General features: G+C 42.1%; 1 protein-coding gene across 1 annotated transcript; it reads right to left on the bottom strand.

Annotated features, from left to right (window-relative positions):
- Nucleotides 1-2,489: 2,489 nt before the first annotated feature.
- Nucleotides 2,490-22,906, bottom strand: acanb (aggrecan b). The gene is made up of 18 exons (XM_088339155.1): nt 22,834-22,906; nt 21,310-21,693; nt 19,571-19,745; nt 19,329-19,456; nt 18,962-19,255; nt 17,731-17,922; nt 17,112-17,286; nt 16,909-17,036; nt 15,621-15,914; nt 13,673-13,807; nt 11,039-11,146; nt 10,263-10,965; nt 9,334-9,854; nt 9,104-9,262; nt 7,600-7,682; nt 5,605-5,749; nt 5,171-5,353; nt 2,490-2,672 (listed from the first exon to the last, which is right to left on the bottom strand). The coding sequence occupies exons 1-18, from the start codon at nt 22,904-22,906 to the stop codon at nt 2,593-2,595; spliced, it is 3,960 nt and encodes a 1,319-aa protein (XP_088195281.1). The 3' UTR covers nt 2,490-2,592.
- Between the last annotated feature and the right edge of the window lie 1,088 nt (nt 22,907-23,994).

The raw sequence follows: 23,994 nt of genomic DNA, 5'->3' as shown, positions 1-23,994 counted from the left end.
AGCTTTCGACTTGTTTCCGATCCCGACCGTGTTTTTGCCCTTCCATCCCGGCTACTGACCCGTTTTTTCCGTTCCCGACACCGCCATCGCTCGCCCCGGAAGTCCCACTTCCGCGTTCAGAGCGACCTGCGTCCAGCAAACCCTGGATCGTGAACGCAACCCTTTCCCTTCTTCTAATAAAACCTGTGAGAAACGTTACGCGAGTGGGTCCTGTTTCCAATCTGGTCCTGACAATATATCATTATTAAGCGTATCCTTTGAAGGATTCTTGTTAAAAAACAATATTATATTAAATGATATTATATTATTATTGTATTATTATATTAAATAACTAAATACCTAGTCATTAAATCAAAAAAGTAATTAATAACGGAGATCAAATAACTACTTAAAAATGTAATGATTGAATAACTGTATAGCGTATTTATACAAAACAAGTCACGTCATAGAGATATATATGATGAGATCAAGGAGGATATATATCCATCCATTATCTGCACCACTTATCCTCAGTAGGGTCACGGGGGCGCTGGAGCCCATCCCAGCTATCTCGCAGGGCACACAGAGACAGACAACTCACCTGCTTATTCAAACTTAGGGAGATTTCGGTTCGGCCAATCAACCTGACATGTTTTTGGAATGCGGGAGGAAACCGGGGTGCCCGGAGGAAACCCACGCAAGCACGGGGAGAACATGCAAACTCCGCACAGGGGGTTCGATCTCATGACCTCAGAACTGTGTTGCACACGTGCTAACCACTGCTCCACCGTGTTTCATGTCTTGGGAACCTCCTACGTGGGTTCAAATCCAGCTCCAGACTTCCTGTGCGGAGTTTGTATGTTCTCGCCGTGCTTGCGTGGGTTTCCTCCAGGCACTCCGGTTTCCTCCCACATTCCAAAAACATGCATGTCAGGTGGATTGGCCGGTCCAAATTGTCCCTAGATGCGAATGAGCGAGTGAGTTGTCTATCCCCGTGTGCCCTGCGATTGGCTGGCAAGCAGTTGAGGGTGTCCTCTGCCCACTGCCCGATGATAGCCGGGATGGGCTCCGGCACCCCCGCGACCCTACTGAGGATAAGCGGTGCAGCTGACGAGATGAGATGAGATATATATATATGATCACGTCATGAAATAACACCAAAGGCCATATTTGATCTTTTATTGGGCGAGACAAAAGTGGAAAAAAAACCCCAGCCCTCAAAACGTCCGTGACATCAATCGTCTCTTGTCTTTGTCTCGTTAAGACGAATCATTTTCTCGTATTCGTATAAAGCGGGGTTCCCAAAGTCAATTGAGTCGGATCCGGGTGAGGCTGGGCCCCGCGGGGTCCTCCACAAAAACAGCTCTGATAAAAACACTCCGCTGTTCTTAAAGGGACAGTGTTTTGATTTTTGTCATTCTTCTTTCTCTCACTTTCCTTTTCATCTTTTTTTTGTACCTTTTTTCTTTATTTTTCTTCTTTTCCCAACGTTTTTTTCTGTTTTTTATGAGTCCCTTTTTCCTCTCATTTTTCTTTCTTCTTCCATTCTTTTTTTCATTTTTTACCCAACGGTTGATCCCCACCCCCTTTTTCCCTTTCCTTCTCAAAAGGCCAGGCCAAAAAATGAGAGGGAAAAAGTGCGTTTTGGTCACTTTCAGTGTCTGTAGTTTATATTCTTCCTTGCGCGTTGTAGCGCTCGTTTTTGTCTCATTAGGGTTAGGCACACAAAACAGGGATTTTTTTCTATGATTGATTGTATGATTTTCGATTTAATTCCCAATATTTTTAGCACTGTTTATGTTATTAAGTGTAGTCAATTGCAAAAAGGACATTTAAGAATAGTGGATTGTTTTTATCAGACCCCCCCTGTGGAAATCCCGATCTGGCCCCCCCTTCACCCAGACCCCAGACCTGGTGGCCCCCCAGGTAAATTGAGTTTGAGATGTAAGGTCAAATACTGCAGAAAAACATGTTTCATAAAGGTCTCTATCCCTTGATGGTAATCTCAAAATTTTTGTTGAAAAAAAATGCATAATTGATCTATGAATTAATTTTTACTGACACACTGTCCCTTTAAGTGCAGCCCTAGTGTATTATGGTTTAATCTACGACCAATTGTTGGATTTTTATATTTTATACAACGTTTTAATCTAATTTTGTGTCACAAATTCGAAAGAAAGGACACTATCATCGCGGAAACCTGATTCGTCCCCGACCTCACCCGGACCCAAGCGCAGGCGGCCCCCAACTCGACTTGGAGACCCCCGCTCTCATCCGAACAATCCGTTTTTGAGTTTTGTCTTTCGAAATGATCGTTTAGATCAGAGATTTCAGCAAACTGCTCATGGCCATCATTTAATCCTCAGAATTGAAAGTAGTCACGATAAAACAAGTACAAAAAACGTGTAGCAACATGCTAACGTTAGCGATCCCAAACCTTATGTTGTGTTGATTCCTCAACGGCTATAAATTAGATTCTATAAATAACATAGAGGGGGGGGGTCTAAACGTATTTGAGAGCTTGTATTTACATCAGAAGTTGGGCAAAATGCTTCATTTTTGGTCAGGCATCAGCTTGGGGTTCCACTCCAGGGGTCCTCATTGGGAATTCATTCAGTCCTGCTCAGATGGACTTCCCGTCTGCCGCCGATTTCGGCTGGGGGCCGATCTTTTGTGTAACCTGTTGGCGCCACCTGTTGACAATGAGCTCCGCGTTAGCATCGGCTTTCAATGGCAAGTAGAAACATAAAAGACAGCCTGGTAGTTTTGGAGGTTCTTTTTTTGGTTTTGGTCTTGAGGAACAGTCAAAATTGTTGTTTGGATTCCAAAAAGTTGAGTGAAACCCGGGGATACAGCATTTTCCCCACGATACCACATTAACAACTCTCAGGAACCAGGACCGGAAAAAGGAAGCAGAACCCACTCGCGTAACGTTACTCACAGTTCATTGGGGAGAAGAGGAACGAGCGCACACTCGATCCGGAGATCGTTGGTCGCGGAAGTAGATTGATCGGAATGAGGAAGTGGTCAAAATCAAACGGATCGGGGTGAGAACAAAACACAGGCAAAAACGGAGAATCACAGGGCTTGGCAAAACAAGCGCAAAAACACAGGCAAAACGGAGACTCACAGGGCTTGGCAAAACAAAAGCAAAAACACAGGCAAAAACGCTGTGGCAACTGTGATAGAACCTGGCGCCACACGGCAGGGACCAATTGGGCGCCATGGCAACCGTGACAATAACAAATGGTTTTGCATAAGTGTCATGTTACATGAGCGAAGATTTATTTCGTTGTGTGTTCGCATGAAGTTCTCCCCATTATCGACAACAATAACGATCCTCCGATTGGAGAACTTTATTTTCAAAAGCATCAACAGGAAGTGAACTGACCACGGGACTTGCCTCTGGTGACTGACATCATCCAGCCTTTAAAGGAGAGGTGCGAAGGCTTTTCTGCCTCTTTTTTTCTGAAAAAGGAGCCCTGATTGGCCTTTGCCCTCCTGAGACCGTGCAGACAAAGAAGGCCAAGTTTCAGAGCAAAATGGCATGCTATGAAATCATTCCTGATCGTTTAAATAAGTTGATTATCTTAAAGCTGGGTATATTGATCAGTTCTTTCATTCTGCTAAAAGACACCCCCCACACTTCTCCCCCCTCGCTAACAATGCATGTTCTTGTGTCAACAATGTTCTTTATTCTTTCATTTGTTTCAATATTCCTTGTCTTGTAAATAAAACATAGTTTGTTGGAAACAAACCACAAGCATTGTTTAGTCGTGTGTCTATATACACAACATAAGGCTATTTGGAACCATTTTATGTGGGAAACCGTGAGCACCGCCTGCTGGCCGAATCAGTAACCACAGAATTAGATTCTGAACCAAATGGATTGAGAGCAATTTTCTCTACACGTTTTGTGCTAAACTACACCCCATGATGCCGTTCTCTCTCAATATCTTATAAAGACTTTAAGAAAGAGTGAGATACTACGCTGTAATTTCTTTGTCGTATATTAAATAACTTTAAGTCCCAAGACTTACAGTGGAGAAGCAAAACATGACAACCATGGAAATGAAGCTTCCAATTATCAAGAAATACAAAGACGGTGGAAAAATGGATACCCTCGCTAAGTATTATGACCGTAAACGATTGACAATCAAAGTAATATCATAAAACTAGAAATACTAAAAAAGTCCCCCAAATCCAGAAGTGTCCCCACCCCTGCTGTAAAGTGGAAACAACATAAGGCAGGGATGCCGGATCCTGAGGGTTTACTGAACTTTCATTAATTTTTTTAACAAATCATACTAAAATGTATCTATATCTATCTCTGTCCATCTATCTAGTACTATCTATATTTATCTATCCATTTAGATCTAACTAAAGATCTATCTAGATCTAACTAAAGATCTATCCATCTAGATCTATCTATCTGCCTTTTACAATATGAGCTTGCTCTGTCCACTCCACGCATCGGCCCGGTATTGCAGTACCTCCGGGAACGGTGCATTCGCAATGATCGCAGCAAGGCTTTAGGGCTAGGACCTTAGCTTGGCCTTTTGGCTGAGAGTAAGTGTCCCGGCTCCTAGGCTTTGTAGCGTATTATGAACTGACTGATAACGGATAATGGATAATGAATAACGAAGATAGATCAATAACCCTTAAAAACCCCAAAACCCCTAACTAAAGATCTATCTATCTAGATCTAACTAAAGATCTATCTATATATCCAGATCTTACTAAAGATACATCTATCTATAGCTAACTAAAGATCTATCTATCTTGATCTATCCATCAATCTATCTAGATCTATCTATCTAGATCTAACTAAAGATCTATCCATCTAGATCTATCTATCTAGATCTAACTAAAGATCTATCTATCTAGATCTAACTAAAGATCTATTTATATATCTAGATCTTACTAAAGATATATCTATCTAAATCTATCTAAAGATCTATCTATCTTGATCTATCCATCCATCTATCTAGATCTACCTAGATCTAACTAAAGATCTATCTAAATCCATCTAGACCCAACTAAAGATATACCTATCTAGATCTAACTAAAGATCTATCTAACTAAAGATCTATCTATCTATCTAGACATCTATCTATCTGTCTAGACATTATCTATCTAGCATTCTATCCATTCTATCTATCTATCTCTATCTCATGTTTTGTGTACTTACTTTGTATACATTGTACTTTAGGAAGCTCCCACTGTCCGTTTTCCAGGCATCGAACGAGCGCTAGGTGGCGCTGTGTGTAGCCCGCTTCACACTGGTAGCGCACTTTGGAGTCGATTGGGTAGCGACTTTTGGCCACGCCCATCACTGAGCCGTGATCCACCAATGGGGGCGCTCCGCACCCTGCTGACCATAGAAGAAGAATATATAAAGAATATATAAATCAATACGGGGAGGTAGAGACTCTTCTAGGGGCCACTTTTTCACAATTCAATGAAGAAAGTCATTTCTTCCGTTTTATTCTCTCTGGTCCTGCGCAATGGAAAATGCCACTGGGGGCCCCTAGAGGCCACTTCAAGTATTACACTTCAATAAAATCATCAAATTGAGGGGGCCACAGGGGACCACTTTAAGATCTCAGTTCTAGGACTTCTTACCCGGTCTGGTCTTGCAGGAGAAGGGCAGGTAATAGTTGCAGGGGACGTCGTTCCATTGGCCGGCTTCGTGGCCGATCATGACCACGCAATCTTCGCCGGAGTTGAAATAATTGTCGGGTTGGTTGGGTCTCCAGTTCTCGTACGTCTGAGGGACACAAAATGGCCGATCACTTCGAATCTCCTTCGGGGAATCTCGTGTTCCGGTTCCAAAAGGACCGACGCAAAGAAGCGTCAGAAATGGACAGGAGGGACCCGTCCTGGGGGACCTTGCCAATATCTCCTTTTTAAATAGACATGCAGACAGCTACGTGTTTTATCAAATGAAAGCAAGACAATATATAAATTCCCTGTTTTTAAGCACTTCATCTGATATTTTATTTTGTAATATTACTGTAGTTGTATTTCCTCAAACATATTCCTGCAATCATTAGTATTACGGTAGTTTGATTTTTGAAGTTTAATTATAGTGTTTCTGGAGTTTTTCCATAGGAGAATTTCTGATATGAATCGGTAATGTCAGGGCCAGAACGGGAACAGAACCCACTTGCGTGACGTTTACCACAAGTTTTATTGAAAGAGAGATAAGGGGCTGCAGGAAGCTGGGCGCAGGAAGCAAGTCGCTCACGTACTCGGATTGTGATCCGAACATGGAAGTGGATCTTCCGTAGCGAGCATTGACGGTGTCAAGGATGGAAAAACAGGTCGATAGACGGGACAGGTGAGCAAAAACCTGGTCGGGGTCAGAAACGGGTCGTGAACCGGGATGGGAGAGCAGACGTGGTTCAGGATCCAAACAGATCGTAGCTGAAGACAAACTGGAGCAAAGGCGGGATTCAGGGTCGAAAAAAGGCTTGCCTAGTATACACGGAGATTCGCAGACTGACTGACAACAGGGGACTGACAGGACCGGGTTCAAATAGTGACAGGGAGCCGATCAGAACCCGTGGCGGGTGGTGCCAAATGAGCGGGCACAGCTAAGTCACATCAGTAATCATGACACGGAATATTTCTGTGGTATTTTGTAGTATTTCCTTGGTTGTATTTCTGACGTATTTTTGTAGTATTTCCATAGTGTATTTTTTGTAGTATTTCTGTAATACTACCTGTATTTTTGAAGTATTTCCAAAGTAGTATTTGAGTTGCATTTTTGTAGAGTTTCTGGGGTCATAGTAGTAGTAGTAGTCATATTTTTGTAATATAGCATCGCTGTCGTCGTTTTTCTGTACTATTTCTCTTGTATGTTTCTCTTCTGTATTTCATTTACTTGTGTCATAATATCTTGACCAATTTTGATTGGAGGTCCGGATTTAAAAGCCTTGGGGGCCGCATGTGGCCCTCGGGCCATAGTGTGACCGCCTCTGCTATATGCGGACTGTACCACAATAAGAGTGGCACGTGGACAGGACAAGAAATATAACTGAACAAACTCTAACTGGGGAAACATTACAGATGACAAGAACGTGAAATGTAGCAAGCTTTGACTTAACAAAACATGAAAGGAAGACAAGACAGTACATGTTGGGACGCAAACTGGACAAACCAAGAAAGGCTTTGGTGGCATCCGGTATAGCCATTTCTAACTTTCTCTTGTGCTTCTTTCAGCGAATGCTGTTGTTATGTGGATAATGAATCATGATAATTAGGTAGGCATCTGGTGAAGGTCGTGAGAGGACGTTGTTGCAAGAGGCGACGACCTTCACGAGATATCTTAACTTTATTTGAGAACACTATAAATATCAATGTTGAACGCCTAGAACTTTGAACGTGTCCCGAATGCAATAAAGCGTGTTCCCTTTTTGTCACATCTCCTCTCTGCGTATATTTTGGGACGATTTCTCCAAGAATGCCAGCGGGCCCGATTCAAACCCCCAGCGGGCCTGATCCGGCCTGCGGGCCGCATTCTTGACACCCAGGCTTTAAATAAACCAAACGCAAAAAGACAATGCGGGATACGTCGAAAGACTAACTGAACGAGACATGAAAGCGAGGACTCACCAAAGCGCTGCCGTCCGTCCAGCGGAACTCGTTCTGGACTTGTTTGTCGTTGAGACCGATCCATTCGTAGTCTTGGCCTTTCGCTGGGGGGAAAAAAGCAAAATGTTTGGAGACCCCAGGATACAGCGACCCCGCCTTACCACATTTTCACGTTACGAAGTAAAATACAAGCTTTCTTGGACCTTTGTTACATCGTTTACCCAACTATACCGTGTCTACAACAAATAATTACACAACAAACATCTTAAAAATGTTGAGCTATAATAGACCCCCAGGATACAGCGACCCCGCCTCAAGACGTTTTTACATTACAATGTGGAATACGTTTTTCGAACCCTGGTAATGGCATTTCCCCAACTATACCAAGTTAACAACAAGTAATTACGCAAAAACGTCTCTTAAATGTTGAGCTTCAGGCTACCCCCGGGATACAGCTACCCCGCCTTACAACATTTTCACTCTACAATGTAGAATATGTTTTTCAGCCACTATTTACGACATTTTACCCTCAATTCCACATCAACAACAAACGATTCCGCAAAAAAAGTCTCTAAAATATTAAGGTAGAGTAGGTCCCGGGATACAGCAACCCCGCCCCACAACGTTTTTACGGTACTATGTACAATATTTTTTAGCCCCTATTGACGGCATTTCCCCCACTATACTACATTAACAACTATTTATTAAGCAAGTCATCTCTAAAATGTTGAGCTACAGCGGACCCCCGAAATACAGTGACCCCACCTTATGACATTTCTATCTACAATATAGTATATGAGTTTTTCGGAACCTCGTTACTACATTTTCCCCACTATACTGCATCAACGATAAATAAGTACGCAAAAACTATTCTAATTTGTTGAGCTACAGTAGAACCCCCAGGATACAGCGGCCAAAAGAATACTCCTCCCACTCTCTGCATCCACCCTCTACTCCACTTGACCAGCTTCCGTCTTGTCACACCAAAGGTAATCCAAAGTTAATTTGCATTCATTTACGTTATTCAATCATATGCACACATGTAAGTAGTACTTTCTTTATACTTTTTAAAAATATAACTTTTTAAACTCCAAAGTTTTCATATGTGATGAAAAGATTTGTGATTTGCATCTATATTATGTTTCGTGCCAAAGGATTTATGTCATGGCGTGTCGGAATGATATTTCGCCTATTATCACTTAATCCACCAATTGCAGGACTTTATTTTGAAAGGCATCAACAGGAAATCCAACCGGTCACAGGACACGCCTCTGGTGACTGACATCAACAGCTTTTAAAAGAAAAGCGCGAACCCCTTTCTGCCCTTGGGACAACGGGGACAAAGGAGGCCATGATTCAGGGTCTGATCCTCTTGGCCACGAGGCCTGGCGAACATATTAGCTAATAAGCATAGGCTCCTATCCCCCGCCATACAGCAATTTCACCTTCCAATCCTCACCTCAGTATCAAATAATGTTATATCCTGGGGGTCTACAGTCCCTGAAACATGCTAAAAAACACTTACAGTTGAGGAACTGCTGTTCCTCTTCAGAGGTAATGCTAACCAGGTGAGCGTCGAGCTCCCGGCAACGTTGTTCGGCGTCCGACCAGGTGTGCCTGTCGGAAAAATGCAGGTAACAGCTTCCCAGGAACTCCAACCAACCCTCGGGACAACCGTGGACTGCTTTCAGGATTAAAGCAAAACCAGAAGTATGAGTTTCAGGTATTTTCGGTAGAGGACCGCAAGCTACGTACCGTCTTCTGATTCTGGAGCCGGTGAAACGGACGGTGCCGCGGTCGGGCTGACCAAAGTTGGGTCCGGAGTCAGAACCAGGACCGTCGCCTCCTCCTGTTGCCCAGATGGTCCGTTGTAGTCTGGGTAGGTCCTTGTAGAAACAGAAAATCCAGCAGTCGTTGGACTTTCACTGCCTGAGATTTGAAGATGAACTCCAGAACCACTTCCGCTGATTTCGACAACCCCGCGTCCTTCTTCGGCGTGACCATCCACAGGAGACATTGTAACTTCCTTGACACCGTCGTCTGTTAGGAAGACCACATTGCTTTCGGTCTGTGAAGGCGTGTCAGAGGTTGAACCACTACCGGACGAACCGGATGGAAAACCACTTGAAGAACCGCTGGGGTAGCCTGATACAAGCGGATGATGTCCAGACAACTCCTGATCTCCCGGCGGTTGGATTGTCAAGTCGATTAAACTGTTTTCTGTGAAAGAAACGCCAGAAAATCCATCGATGCCTGACCCAGAACCGGATCCAGACACCGATCCCGATCCAAACATTTCAGCAGATCCTTGCAACTCCTGCTCTCCAGACTGACTAACTGTTAAGTCGATGCCACCGTTGTCTGTAAAGGTGATGCCGGAAAATCCACTGAAGCCAGACCCAGACCAAATCCCTGACCCGGATACCGATCCTGTTCCGGACACATCGGCAGATCCTAGCAACTCCTGTTCTCCAGACTGATGAACTGTTACCTCTATGCCACCATTGTCTGTAAAAGTGATGCCAGACCCGGACCAAATCCCAGATTCAGATATCGATCCGGATCCGGACATATCAGCGGATCCTTGCAGCTCCTGCTCTCCCGATTGTAGAACCGTCACGTCAATGGCATTATTGTCTGTAAAAGTGACACCAGAAAATCCACTTCCGGACCCAAACAAAAGTCCTGATCCTGATGCAGATCCTGATCCGGATATATCAGAAGATCCTTGCAACTCCTGCTCTCCCGATTGTAGAACCGTCACGTCAATGGCATTATTGTCTGTAAAAGTGACACCAGAAAATCCACTTCCGGACCCAGACAAAAGTCCTGATCCTGATGCAGATCCTGATCCGGATATATCAGAAGATCCTTGCAACTCCTGATCTCCAGATTGCATAACCGTCAGGTCAATGGCGTTATTGTCTGTAAAGGTGACACCAGAAAATCCACTTCCTGACCCAGACAAAAGTCCGGATCCGGACACGCTTCCGGATCCTGAAGAACCCGAAGTCCACAAGACTCCGCTACCTAACTCCTGCTCCGTTTGTGTCGAGATCACCAGTTCTTTCTCTTTTCCGTCTACGATATTGATCACAATGTTGTCTCTGAAGTCCCCACTGCCGCTGGCAGATCCTGATCCTGATGCCACAAAACCAGAACCAGATCCCGAAGCACCGGAGGAGTCCCCCGAGGTGAAAATGGCGCTCCCTCCTTCGGCTCCCTGTGGGTCACCAGAAGCTGAATGATCTCCGGATTGGACGCCGGAGTCTCCGCTGAAGGAAACTTCCGATCCAGAACCAGAAGATCCGCTCCCACTGGAGTCCCCTGAAACATCTCCGCTGGCCGAATGGTCACCCGATCGCGATGCGGAACCATCAACCGGTCCTACAATGGAGACAAAAACTGGTTTGTCGGTGATGAAAGACTTCAAATACTTAGATTTCATCGGTCCTCTTACCAGTAGGAGCGACGAGTTGTGTCGTGATGTTTATCTTCTGGATAACTTCTTCGACTTCGGTGAAGTTTAGAGTTGATTCAGGGTTGATATAGTCCGGGGTAGGTTCAGCTACAACCAGACCACAAAATTCAAGGTAAGGACAACCCTTTTAAAGGGAACTAAGGTAAGAATAATACAGTAGATCCCGCGATACAGAAAACTGCTTACAATGTTTTCACTTTCACTTCCCTTCCAGGATGACCAAGCTGCACTAGATGTTGCAATACATAGATTTCGTCAACAGGAAATAGAGGTTATTCGTATGCTATAGAATAGAAGTGTGTTTTAAGATTAGGTTTAAACATTTCCACTGAGGTTGCAGATCGAATTATTTTGGAGCCGAACGTATATGGGCCTCGCCCCAAAACACATGCAGACGATAGGAGAGAAAAGGAGAAAGCCGTTTATTGAAATTCATCAAAGTTCCACAGCGTTTCTCGTTCGTCTCTCGGAGACGTTAGCTCTTATACCCTCCGTTTCACGTCAGAAATGACATTTGTTTCTCTAAACTCGGTTTCTCAGTAACTCTAGAATTTCCTGTCTAAAAAAGCGTGTCCTCATTCTGTCAGCAAGCTCTGACTAACTATTCCACGACAATCTCAGGGGGAAGAGCATTCCACAGCACCAGGGCCCCAATGGAAAACACTGGCGGATTTCTTCTTGGCTCTTGGGATCACTAGTGGACTCTCATTTTCAAAGCGAAGGCTCCAGACAGGAACATAGGGGGATTTTCTAAAAATCTAGCTCCCAATATTTTTTTTACCTGAGTATGAACTTTACATTCGAATATTATTATTATTTATATAATCATATTTGGAATTTGTATTCTAAATAAACCAAGTTACATACTTAATTTTTACATATTTTGCCTAACATATTTCTGTTCCCACAAAAATATTTTTTATAGCTGATGTTTTATTTTACTAGATATTTTGTTACGTAGTTACGTCTCTAGGATTCCTGTCTGCTATTGGTCGATGATGAATATATAAAATTCCGTTCTGCGATTGCTGTCAAGGTATCAAATAACTACGGATAAGCTGTTGACTGAACTACCTCCTATCATGCCTTTCTCTTCGATCAGTTCAGACTATCCTTTGCTTCTTTAAGACTTTGCAAGTGAGGTATCAATACTGTAGTTTTATGACTGTATTTCTTCGCTATGGGTGCACGGCTTGCAGAGATGCTAAAGGAAGAAGCAAAACCGACTATTAAAAGTTAGAAAATAGATGAAGAAAATCCTCTAAGGTCATGAAAATCCTCGTAGGTGGAATACTGAAAATCCGTTAAAACTTTAACCTGAAAATGCATTCATGGGGTATTGTAAAGTAGGCTTAAACATATTTGCTCAAAATAGTGTATTTCTAATCATATTGTATCCTGTTTCTTTGTTTAAAAATGTTGGTACAGTCCCAGGGTGGAGGGGCAGAAGGAGTTTCTTTTTTTCTGTTTCTTTGTCCAACCCGTTGTGACTTCAACAAAGTACAGCGCAGTGGGGGAAGGGCCCCAGAAAAAGCGCGATCGTCGAGACGAAAGCAATCTTCCTCCACCTGAAACTGAAAATTCAAAAAGTCTTTGCCTAAACTTCCTCCTACGATTAGTCAATATTTTATTAGCTCTCCCACATGTAAATGGTTGCTTTAGACCCAACAGGTATCCTGGGGCTCTACTGAAATTTCACAAAAGAAGTATTAAATATCGTGAAAAATTACGGAAAAGTACTACAAAATTGAAATCTAAATAGGTGAGAAATCTACTTGAAAGTATGAAAAAGTATTAAATCGTAAGAAAAAGAACTAAAAAAAATGAAAAGTAACAAAGCAAAAAATACGGGATAAATACTTGTGGTAATCAAAAAAGTATAAAATCATATTGAAAAGTACTGGAAAGTATGAATATGTTTTAAATGTTATAAAAAAAGTACTAAAAGGTACAAGGAAAGTGAAATATAACTCAGTAAAAAAAGGTTCTGAAAGCTATGAAAAGTATTAAATTGTATTGAAATCTCTTGGAAAGTATGAATAAGTACTAAATATTATAAGAAGTACTACAAGTTTTTTTGTTTGAATGTACTCAAATTATGAAAAAGTACTTGATAGTATGAAGTATTGAAGAAAAGTGGCAGTTCTTATCCTGACGACAGGGACTGAGAGAACCACGAAGTAATTAAACAAATGTAATACAGTGGTTTTCACTTGTACTGAAAAAGTACTAAATATTATGAAAAGGTACGGAAAGTATGAAAGAGCAGCAAATAGTATGAAAAAGTAGTAAAAAGCGCAAAAACATGTGCCATGTAACAAAGTGAAAAATGTACTAAAAAGTATGAAAAGTATTACAATGTATTACCATACTGGAAAGTATGAATAAGTATGAAATAGTATGAAAATGTAGTACTGCGAACCCCAAGAATTGAGGGTGTGAACACTTTTGCAACATCTAATGGACATCTTTAAAACTATGGGTTGATTTTTTTTTTTACACACACTGTCCACTCATGTTTTTTTTAATCCCCGCTAGGGCCTCATTCAATCTGTTGGCGGTCCCAATCCGGCCCGGGGGCCTTATGTTTCACACCCCTGCTTTTAAACATACCGGTTGGAGTGATGTGATCGACTTCAGTGGTCGTCTTGGCAACCACGTCTATCGTCAACAGCTTGTCGAAAATGGTTTCGCCGATGGTATCGATACCGGTGTTGGTATCGGTATCGGTTAATATTTTAGTTTGGGCTGTCAATGAAAAAGAAAACGAGAAATAATACAAATAGAATACAGAAATACTACTACAGAAACAAAGATACTACGAAAGAAATCATACAAAACTACATCTCCAATAATACTACAGAATACAACCACGGAAACACTACAAAAATTCTACAACAGAAACACTACATACATACTATTACAATAATACTACAAAACTATATATAAATATAATATAAATACTACTGCAGAAACAAATATACTACTAAATAACTGATACCAAATTACAACTACAGTAATACTACAAAATACAACTACCGAAATCCAACAAGTTATACCACAGAAATATCTGTTAAACTCCCAAAAATATACTGCAGACATATAATTACGATAATACTACCAAATTACTTGAGAAATATTACTAAAGAAATAACACAAAAATACAACTACAGTAATACCACAAAAATCTTGCAAAATACAACCACGGAAACACACAATAATTCTTCTACTGAAATCCTACAGCAGTAATACTACAAAAAATACTACAGAAATAATACTAGATAATAATACAAAAATACAAAGTCAGTATTACCACAAACATACTAAAAAATACTGCTACATGATACTACAGGAAAAACTACTAGAGAAACAGAAATACTACTACAGAAATGAAAACAAAAATACAAAGTCAGTAATACTACAAAAATACGGCTCCAGAAATACTACAAAAAACTACTAGAGAATACAAAAAAGCAACTACATTAATACTACAAACACACTGCTCCAAAAAACTACGGAAAAACTACAAGATAAATAATACAAAAATACAACTACATGAATACTACAACAGAAATACTAAAGAAATACTACTACAGAAATGATACAAAAAGAAAAAATCAGTAATACTACAAAAATATGGCTCCAAAAATACTACAAAAAAAACTACTAGAGAATACAAAAAAAGCAACTACATTAATACTACAAAAATACTGCTCCAGAAAACTACGGAAAAACTTCAAGATAAATAAAACAAGAATACAACTACATGAATACTACAACATAAATACATCAGAAATACTACTACAGAAATAATACAAAGTCAGTAATACAACAAAAATACGGCTCCAGAAATATGTACAAAACTACTAGAGAATACAAAAAAGCAACTACAATAATACTACAAAAACACTGCTCCAGAAAACTACAGAAAAACTACAAAATAAATAATACAATAATTCAACTACATAAATACTACAACAGAAATACTACTACAGAAATGAAACAAAAATACGGCTCCAGAAATACTACAGAAAACTAAAGAAATAATACAAAAAAACAACTACCGGTACATGAATACTAAAACAGAAATACTACAGAAATAATACAAAAATACAAAGTCAGTAATACAACAAAAATACGGCTCCAGAAATATGTACAAAACTACTAGAGAATACAAAAAGCAACTACATTAATACTACAAAAATACTGCTCCAGAAAACTACAGAAAAACTACAAAATAAATAATACAATAATCCAACTACATGAATACTACAATAAAAATACTACTACAGAAATGAAACAAAAATATGGCTCCAGAAATACTACAAAAAACTACTAGAGAATACAGAAAAGCAACTACATTAATACTACAAAACTACTGCTCCAGAAAACTACGGAAAACTACTAAATAAATAATACAAAAATACAACTACATTAATACTACACAAATAATACAAGAGAAATTCTACTACAGAACTACTACTACTGAAATATCAAAAAAAAAATACTACTAGAGTAAAACTGAAATGAATACTACAAAAAGATTGAAAAACTTTCTTACGTTTGAAACAATAAGCGTCGTATCGCGAGTGTTGGTCCGGGAATCCCGTCTGATTGGAGAAGGCGTAGACGATGTGCACGCCCACTTGCCCGCCCCCACATTGGGAACGGGGGATGGTGATTGGATAACGGACGCTGCCGTCCGTCAGCCAACCGGGACGGCACTTGTCCAAGCCCCGCCTCCAGGCGGCGTACATCTGCCCGGGATTGGCTAGTGTGGCGTTGAGGTCTCGACAGTGTTGCTCCGCCTCCTCGAAGGAAAAACTGTCGTAGTCGCTGCTGAAGAAGACCTCGCCTGAAGGACGCGTAGGCGAGGGCAGAAAACACGATTAAGGTTTTGAGAGAAATCATTTTTCAAGAGCTAGCAAAATATAAACAATATTGTCTAGTTTTTACCGCTTGGCAAATTAGGAAATACACACCAAAAAAACAACAACTCATGTTCACTTTTTTCCTCCCTTAGACGGCGCACTTGCTTGAAATACGAAGGCTAGTTCTTTATTTTCTCCACTTTTCCATTTTCTGAGTTTTACACTTTTTTTTAATCGTTTTTTAAAATTGTTTTCTCTCTTTACCCTTTTCACCCTTTTTCTCTTTTTCCCTTTTTGAGTCTTTTTTATCCTTTCTTGTTTTTAGTCTTTAAACTTTTTTTAAAACAAACTAATAAAATAGTTATTCTTTTATGTTGGTTTTCCATTTTATTGTTTATTAATTTTACTCTTTTATTACTGGTTCATCCACCTATTTTACTCTATTTTTCTTTTTTCCTTGTTTTCCCCACCCCTATTTCCTCTTCCTTTTTTCCCCCTTTTTACTCTTTTTTCCTTTACCGTTTTTGGTTCTTATCCTTTTACTCTTTTCTTATCCTCTTCACTCTTTTTTCCCCATATTTTTCTCTTTTCATTTTTTTAACCCTTTCTCTTGTTCTTTTTTTCCTTTCCCCCTTTTCTAAGTTTCCCATTTATTATTCTTTTTTTTTTTTAGAGTTTTACCTTTTTTTATTCTTTTTTTATCCCCCCTTTCCCCCTATTTCTTTTCTTTTTTTCTCTTCAGCCATTTTTCTTAGCCTTCATTTTTCCCATTCTCCTTCTGTGTTGTTTCCCTTTTTCCATTTTGTGTTTATTCCTCTCTACCCTTTCATCTTTTTTCCCTTTTATCTCTTCTTTCTCCCTTACGCTTTTGGTGTATTTTTCATTTTTTTTCTCTTTCCTTTCCTTCGCTGTTTAACGCTAGTGGGATTTTCCCGTTTTTCCTTTTCGGAAGGCATTCCGACGTCGGAAGGTACCCACCTTCCAACCGCTCCACGTAACAAAAGACGTCGTAGCGCTCCGAGTGGGGCCTGGGGCCGTAGGACCGGACCCCCGGCGAGTCCAGCAGGTTGCCGGCACAGTTGTCTCGGGGTGACACGATGGGGTACCTGGGCAGAAAAGGGTTCTCTTTCAGCCCGTTTGGGGACCCTGGCCCGGAGAAAGCCTGCCGCCAATGGGCCCACCTGACGCTCTGGTCGCTGAGCCATCCGGCATCGCATTGGTGCATGCCTTGCTCAAAGGCGGCCCGGAGTTGCCGAGGAGTGGCGATGGCGGCTCCGACCGCCTTGCAGGCCAATTGAGCCTCCAAGAAGTTCAAGGTGTAGCGACCCCCGATGGGTCGGTAGTGGAATACCACGCCTGTTGGACGGGTCGAGAGAAAGCAAAAATCGGCTGAAAATACTGAAATACTACTACGGAAAGACTTCTAAAGAAATAATACAACTAGAGTAAGACTGCAAAAATATTACAATGGAAACACTATGAAAAAATCTACTGAAATATTATTGCATTAATACTACGGCAACTCTACTACAGTAATACTACAGAAATACAACATCAGTATTACTAGAAAACTAGATTCCGAATGAAGTGTTTAAAACAAGCACTAGTATGTGTGAATGTTTCAAAACAAATTTGATGAAAATAATCTATTTAAAAAACATGTCGATTTCTGCATTCATAAAGGAGATATTGTCAAGGCAACCAGGAGGGTCCCCCTGCCCAATTTTCGAACCCAATCAGCTTCTGACTCTAAAAAACTGCCCAGCCCCGCTTTCCAGGATATCTGGAGAAGGTGTTTACCGTTGGGAGCCATGGCTGCGTCGGTGAAAGGAGGCGAGATGGGCTTGGTGAGAAGGTCCACACCTCCGTGCTTGATCTCCTCTCCCCCTGGTGTGGTCGTGTATCGTGGATGAAGTCCGGGAACCGGGGTGATGCTCAGGATGTCTGGGAACGGAGTGATTCTCCCGGGAACGGCGCCTTCGTCTTCGCTACCTGGTTGGGTCATGGTCGATTCATCAGGCATTTGCTACAAAGTTCATTGTAAAAGACGGGAAGACCCTAAAAGATAGATTGTCCTAGCTCCTGATAACCCATAGACCTTCGATATGACCTACTCGACCCTAAGAGGAAGCATTGCGTACTGGGTTTCATCTGAGTTCAGATTGACATCTGTTCTCACTGGTTGGTTTTATTCCAGAAGTTAGCTGATGGGCCTGTTTTTGGACAATTGAGTAGGTGGGGTTCTTGGTTCAAGGAGTTTTACACGTATTAAAATATCGTACTCAGATCAATAATTCAGACTTTTGGCACAGAAGCGTATATCAGATCGCGCCGTACCCTCTCTCTGCATTTGGGCTTCCAAAGGTCCGACTTTAGCGGCTTTCCTGGCTTTGGATCCAGAGGGGGCTACTCCCAGTATGCAGTTTTCCTTGGAGAACTTTATGCTAAGAGTAACCACAGTCTGAGAGTCTTCATTTCACCACAGGCTCTCTCTTATGCTTCTTCAAGCACATTGCCTCTCTCTGGCATAACAAACCTATACACTGACAATTACTTTGTAGAGCACTGGTTAGGTAGTCCATAATTTGCAATTTTGGCTACATTAACGATAGCGCATTCAACATTGGGTCAGAATTCCGTTCCAGTGACTGATTTATCTGTTAACACCGAGGTAGGAGGTTTGGTATCTTGCATGCGTGTGTGAAACAAAGGAGCAGGCCGATCAGAAGGGTGGTAGGCCGTGAGTCAAAACGCCTCAGAAACTGCAATTCAGTTTGAAAGAAGCCAGAGAGGGGACAAGAGGCCTGGTTACAAAAGGCCAAAAGAGTTCTTTTTGAGCCAGTCAAAAGGCAAGAGGGCCAATGAAACAAGCAGCACAGGCCCAAATCCTGGCCTACATGCAACAAAATAGGTTCTGACCCGGTCCAAGCTTAACAAGCAACCAGAGCACCTTGCTTGGTCAATAATTTTTGGTTAAAATAATTTACCACACAAATTTTTCCACATTAACTGATATTCTCATTTATTTTACCTTCAAAACAGATGGCGTCGTAACGAGAGCTGGCGAGGGGGTATCCCGTCTGGTTGGGGAACAGGTAGACCGTCCGGACTCCCAGGAGTCCGCCTCCGCACTGAGGCCTGGCGATGTTGATGGGGTAACGGACGCTCTTGTCGTGCAGCCAGCCGGCATTACAAACGTCCATGCCGTCTTTCCAGGCCAGGTAAAGCTCACCGGTGGTGGCCAGTCTGGCGCCCAGCTTGGTGCACTGGTCTTCAGCTTGGTGGAAGGTGAACTTCTCAACTGACATGGAGTAGAAGACTCTGCCTGGAGGGAGAAACACAGACATTTGGTGATCATTGGCATAATCAGGGGGAGATTATCCCATTGGAAGACATACCTGCCATCTTCTCCGCAAAACAGTACACATCGTAAGTCTCGTTGGCATCTCTTACGCCGTAGGTTCTCACGCCAGGAAAGTTTTCCTTGTCTCCATAACATTCTACCCTTGGATGGTGGATGGGGTATCTAAGTAAAGGGTAAGAAGCAAAGTTTTGTACCTGGCCTGGGAGATATTGTAGGTTCTTCTTGGAAAAAAAGACAAATTGAGGTCTGAGTTTACCACAGATGGATTAATACTACCTAACGGTCTGATCCGACAGCCATCCGGCGTCACACTGGTGGTATCCGTCGTCGTAGGCAGCTTGGAGTTGGGCAGGCGTAGCGATGGTTGCGCTGTTTTGGATGCAAGCGGCCTTGGCCTTCTCGAAAGTGAGGGTGTACCTGGTGGTGATGGCTCGGTAGTGGAACACGATACCTGAGGTTCAGGGTGGAGACGGAGTATGTTCACACATCTGACAACTGCTTTCTTTGTAATGCAGCACAGTTTATAATACAATTGCAGACTCTGGTCCAGAATTTGTCTAGGACCTCTTCACCAACTCTACTCAACCTCCTCCTATACAATGTATCAGTAGGATGTAGCTATGTAAATCATCTTACTCCCTGTCTGAGGACTCTTAGTCCACCCAAGGTGTTTTCAGACAAAACCCTGAGTCAAAGTCCAACCGTCTGATCGAAGACTGTCCCGGCAAAGTTAAATCATCTCCGCAACTAGACCAGATATCTTTTAATAATGATAATAATAATGCATTTTATTTAAAAGCGCCTTTTCTGGTAAGAATGCCTCATGGATGCCGGAGGGGTTCTTGGCCAATCCAATATCACAGTAGGATAAAGCCATCTGACATTCCGTTTCTGGATACCTGGTCCACCTGAGGCATTTTCAGACCAAAAATTCAGCGTCATAATCACATATTGTGTTCGATGTATCCCCCAAGGTCTCTTCCTATTTGGACAAGCCCTTAAATTGCTTTACAATTGCAAATGTTGAATCTTGTCCTGACGTTTACCTCTCCTAAGAAATTCTGGGGATTGGTTTAGCAACCCCCCGCCCTACCACTTTGGCCCCTTCTCCATGTGGTGGACCCACAGAAATGTGGATCCACCAATCCCTTCGAGCTGAGCCCTGCGGGACCTTGTGTGTTCAGGCCCTGGCCACCGGGTGTCTGCCAGTGGACTCCACACCTGGCTTCAGAGGACAACCATTGTCTCCTGCGCCCAGGCTAGGGAATTTTCAGTTGAAGTTGGCGAGGATGGTGAAAAACAAACAAATACTACATAAACAGGGATACAATCACATAAGTATACATCTTAAAAAGAACACAAAACGGACTCATACTGCACATCTCATGGTTAGGGCAGACAAATGGGAATTTTGATGCCGGAGGCAACGTAGCTCCTAGAATCATTGGGACATGTAAAAACCTTTACCATGGTCAAGTGACAGCCCACACCTCCCTCAGGGATTGGGTGAGAAACTTTTAAAATCCATAAGGGACTTAGTGTTCTTCTGTCTTGAGAAGGGTCAGTTGAGGTGGTTCGGTCATCTGGTAAAGATGCCTCCTGGATGCCGCCCTGGGGATGACCCAGGACACACTAGTCTGGTCTGGAAATACCACAGAATCTCGTCATGAGCTGGACCAAGTGTTTGGGGAACGGAAAATCTGAGCTTCTCTGCTGATGCTGCGGCACACATGATGCCTCTAAGTTTTTTATTTTAGTTAGAGGAGCCAGCTTAGGTGGCTCAATCATCTTGTAAGGATGCCTCCTGGACGCCAGAGGTGTTCTGGGCATGTTCCACCAGCAGGAGCTCTCGGGGACGCTCCAGCCCAGCCCGGGAACACCTCAGGATCCCATCGGATGAGTTGGATGGAGTGTTTTGGGAGAAATAGGTCTGGGTTTGCCCGCTGAGGCTTTTGCCCACGTTACCTGACTCCGGATAAATGAACAGATGGGTGCAAATGAAACAAAGATCCTACCCTGAACCTGGATATTCACGATGTCGTAGTTATCCTCGATGCCCTGCATGACTTCACAGCGGTAGGTGCCGGAATCTTTGGACCTCAGCTCCGTGATCTCCAAGCTGGCGTCGGTGGACACCATGGGGTAATTGACCATGGTCACTCGGTCCAGGTACTCCTTCTCCACGTGGACTTTTCCCTCCGATGCCACCAGGATGGTGGTGACGTTCTCTTTGGTGACGAAGGTCCATTTGATGCGATGGGAGAGCGGGGGGATAGTGGGGGCGCCAGGGTCGCTGGGGGTGTTGTCTTGAAAGTAGCAGGGCACCAGCACCTTGCCGCCCAGCAGGGGGCGCAGAGGAGCCGCCGATGGGATGCTGACTCTCAGTGTGCCGTCCAGGCCTGCCAAAAAACGTGGTGTTACAATATTTAACCGGTGACATGACGTGAATCCCCACGAGCGAGCGATAACAAAAAAAAAATACACCCGGAGCTGCTTAAAAGAGCCAATAGTTGGAGTTGGTCAGAGCTGGTTTAAGTCGCTAACCATTAGGGTCATCCGAAAATCACTTCCTGTGATGTGTCTTGGGCTCTCTAGGCCGTCTTTTTGTAGCTAGCTAAAGAGAAGCTACTAGAAAGGCCAGTAAAAGATTGTATTTATCAAGCGTTGAGACCCTAAATCATCACTCAGCAACGTAAGTGGCTAGAGAAAGAAACAATGGGGAAAAAAGTCCTGGATGAGTAGCCAAATGCTTGAATCAGGGAACTCAATGATCTTTGCTTCCAAGAGCAACTGCGGAAGGCGAGTGACACAGAAGGACGAAGCAGAAGCAGGTAAGAAAAATAGTAGTTAGCGCTGACCCACAGCCTGCACCCAAGTGGCTAGAGAAGAAAACAGTTGGAAAAGTCAAAGATGCCATTGAATCCCGGGACTTGGCAATGTTTGTTTGCATTATCAGCTGTGGACGGCGAGTGACACTGAAAGACAAAGCAGGAATAGCTAACAATAACAATAGCTTTAGAGACGAGCAGATGAAAACAAAAACGGTTATCAGTGAGTCACAGTCTGCACTCAAGTGGCTCAAGGAGGAAACAGTAGAAAAAGTCAAAGATGCCATTGACTCACGGGACTTGGCAATGTTTTCTCTCATTGGACACTGAAGCACCTAACAATAACAATAGCTGCTAGCAACGAGTCTTAGCCTGCAGCTGTGTCTAACGTGAGTGGCTGGAGAAGGAAACAGTGGAAAACTGTGGAAGATCCTCGAATGACGGGACTTGGGCTCAGCTGTGACCGGTGATTGTCTAAAGCACCACCAGGAAGAGCTCATTTTAATAATTGTAGTCTTTGGGGCTTCTATTGTAGCAAGATGGCCGTCAAACATGTCAACTTCTTAAAATAATAGGTCACATCATTACACATTTCTGAACTTCAAATCGTGTTTAGGAGATAGTACATGAGTTTTTGCTCATCATGAAGAAGTATTTTACGCCATTAGGCGTTGCTATATCCTACACACTGTCGCTTTAAAAAAAACGTACCGTGGTGGTGATGAAATGATGTGGTTGCCCAGATGAAGGGTAGATAGGCACACAGCAAAAGAATGGAAGTCATCTTCACCTTAAAGGAAAACACAAAAACACTTAGAATGTGTACTTTCCAATGCATGGGTGATTCCATGGGCGTAACCAGCCCGTTTTGGGGGGTGCTCAAGCACCCCCAAAAATGATAGCCTGTTTAAAACTCTTTTTTCCTGAATAAAGAACAGGTCAAGTTAAGTCCTGTTTATTTGTTCGGCCCTTGATCACAAAGAGTCCAAAAGGGCTGCACAGACCACAGATGATTGCAAACTACAGAGTATTATGACACCATCCCCTGATCTAAAACCTACATGAGGGTAAGGAAACACTCAAAAACCTCAACATGAGGAAAATGGCTGCACATGAGGTGCTCCCCCTTCCAGGATCACAGTCACTGTGCTGTGCATTGCCCAAGAATCATCTACATGGAAGCCGATTAATCATGATAGATTTATGATGTAAACCCACAGAACAAACTGTAAACACTGCGATACATGACACAGCGTGGCCACAACAAACATAACACAACAAACATAACAGAACAAAAATGTGAAGGTCGCAGCGTGTGCGCAGTGTATTATTTAAAATCATCCTTTTATTATCATTTTACTGTATTTTTGTACTTGTATAATTTTAAGTTATTTTAAGCAGTGTTTTTTTAATTTCACCATATTCTGAATTGTTCAAAATCATTCACCTAATTTTTCAAAGTTTTCCAAAGAATTTTCTCATTTAACTGTTTTTTAAATATTTTTAAATAATTTATCTAAAGTCACTTCAAGCATTATATGTATAATCTTAATAAAATTCTACTTATTAAAAAATAAAAAAGGAATTTAATTCATATTAGCATTATTTCTCTTATCAATGATTGACTTCATGTTATAATTAGCATCATTTCTGTAATTTTTTTTGTAAAAAACAATGAAAGCCATTTTAAGATTAGTTTTCTTAGTTTACTGTATTCCTAATGATTTAAAATGTGGTATTTTATTTTGCAGTACATATTTCCTCTTAAATTTCCCAAAAGTTTATAAGATTAAATGTAAACAATTACAGCCCAAAATGCTTAAAATGACCAAGTTGGCCATAAAACTATAAAATCACATTTTTTTCTTCAAT

This window comes from Urocampus carinirostris, chromosome 7 (genome assembly GCF_059441175.1).
Source record: "Urocampus carinirostris isolate Australia breed hairy pipefish chromosome 7, RoL_Ucar_1.0, whole genome shotgun sequence".
Taxonomy (NCBI): Eukaryota; Metazoa; Chordata; class Actinopteri; order Syngnathiformes; family Syngnathidae; genus Urocampus; species Urocampus carinirostris.
Note: the sequence above shows the minus strand (reverse complement) of the source record. Positions and strands in the feature narration are given on the sequence as shown.

What these genes read in the sequence shown, in the direction of transcription:
- acanb (XM_088339155.1), bottom strand. Translation starts at nt 22,906, where the DNA reads ATGACTTCCATTCTTTTGCTGTGTGCCTATCTACCCTTCATCTGGGCA. An exon ending in GGATCTGCATCAGGATCAGG is followed by an intron (nt 9,855 to 10,262) that starts ACTTTTGTTTGG and finishes ATCGGGATCGGT; the next exon opens with GTCTGGATCCGGTTCTGGGT. An exon ending in CTCCTGCAAGACCAGACCGG is followed by an intron (nt 5,354 to 5,604) that starts GTAAGAAGTCCT and finishes TTCTATGGTCAG; the next exon opens with CAGGGTGCGGAGCGCCCCCA.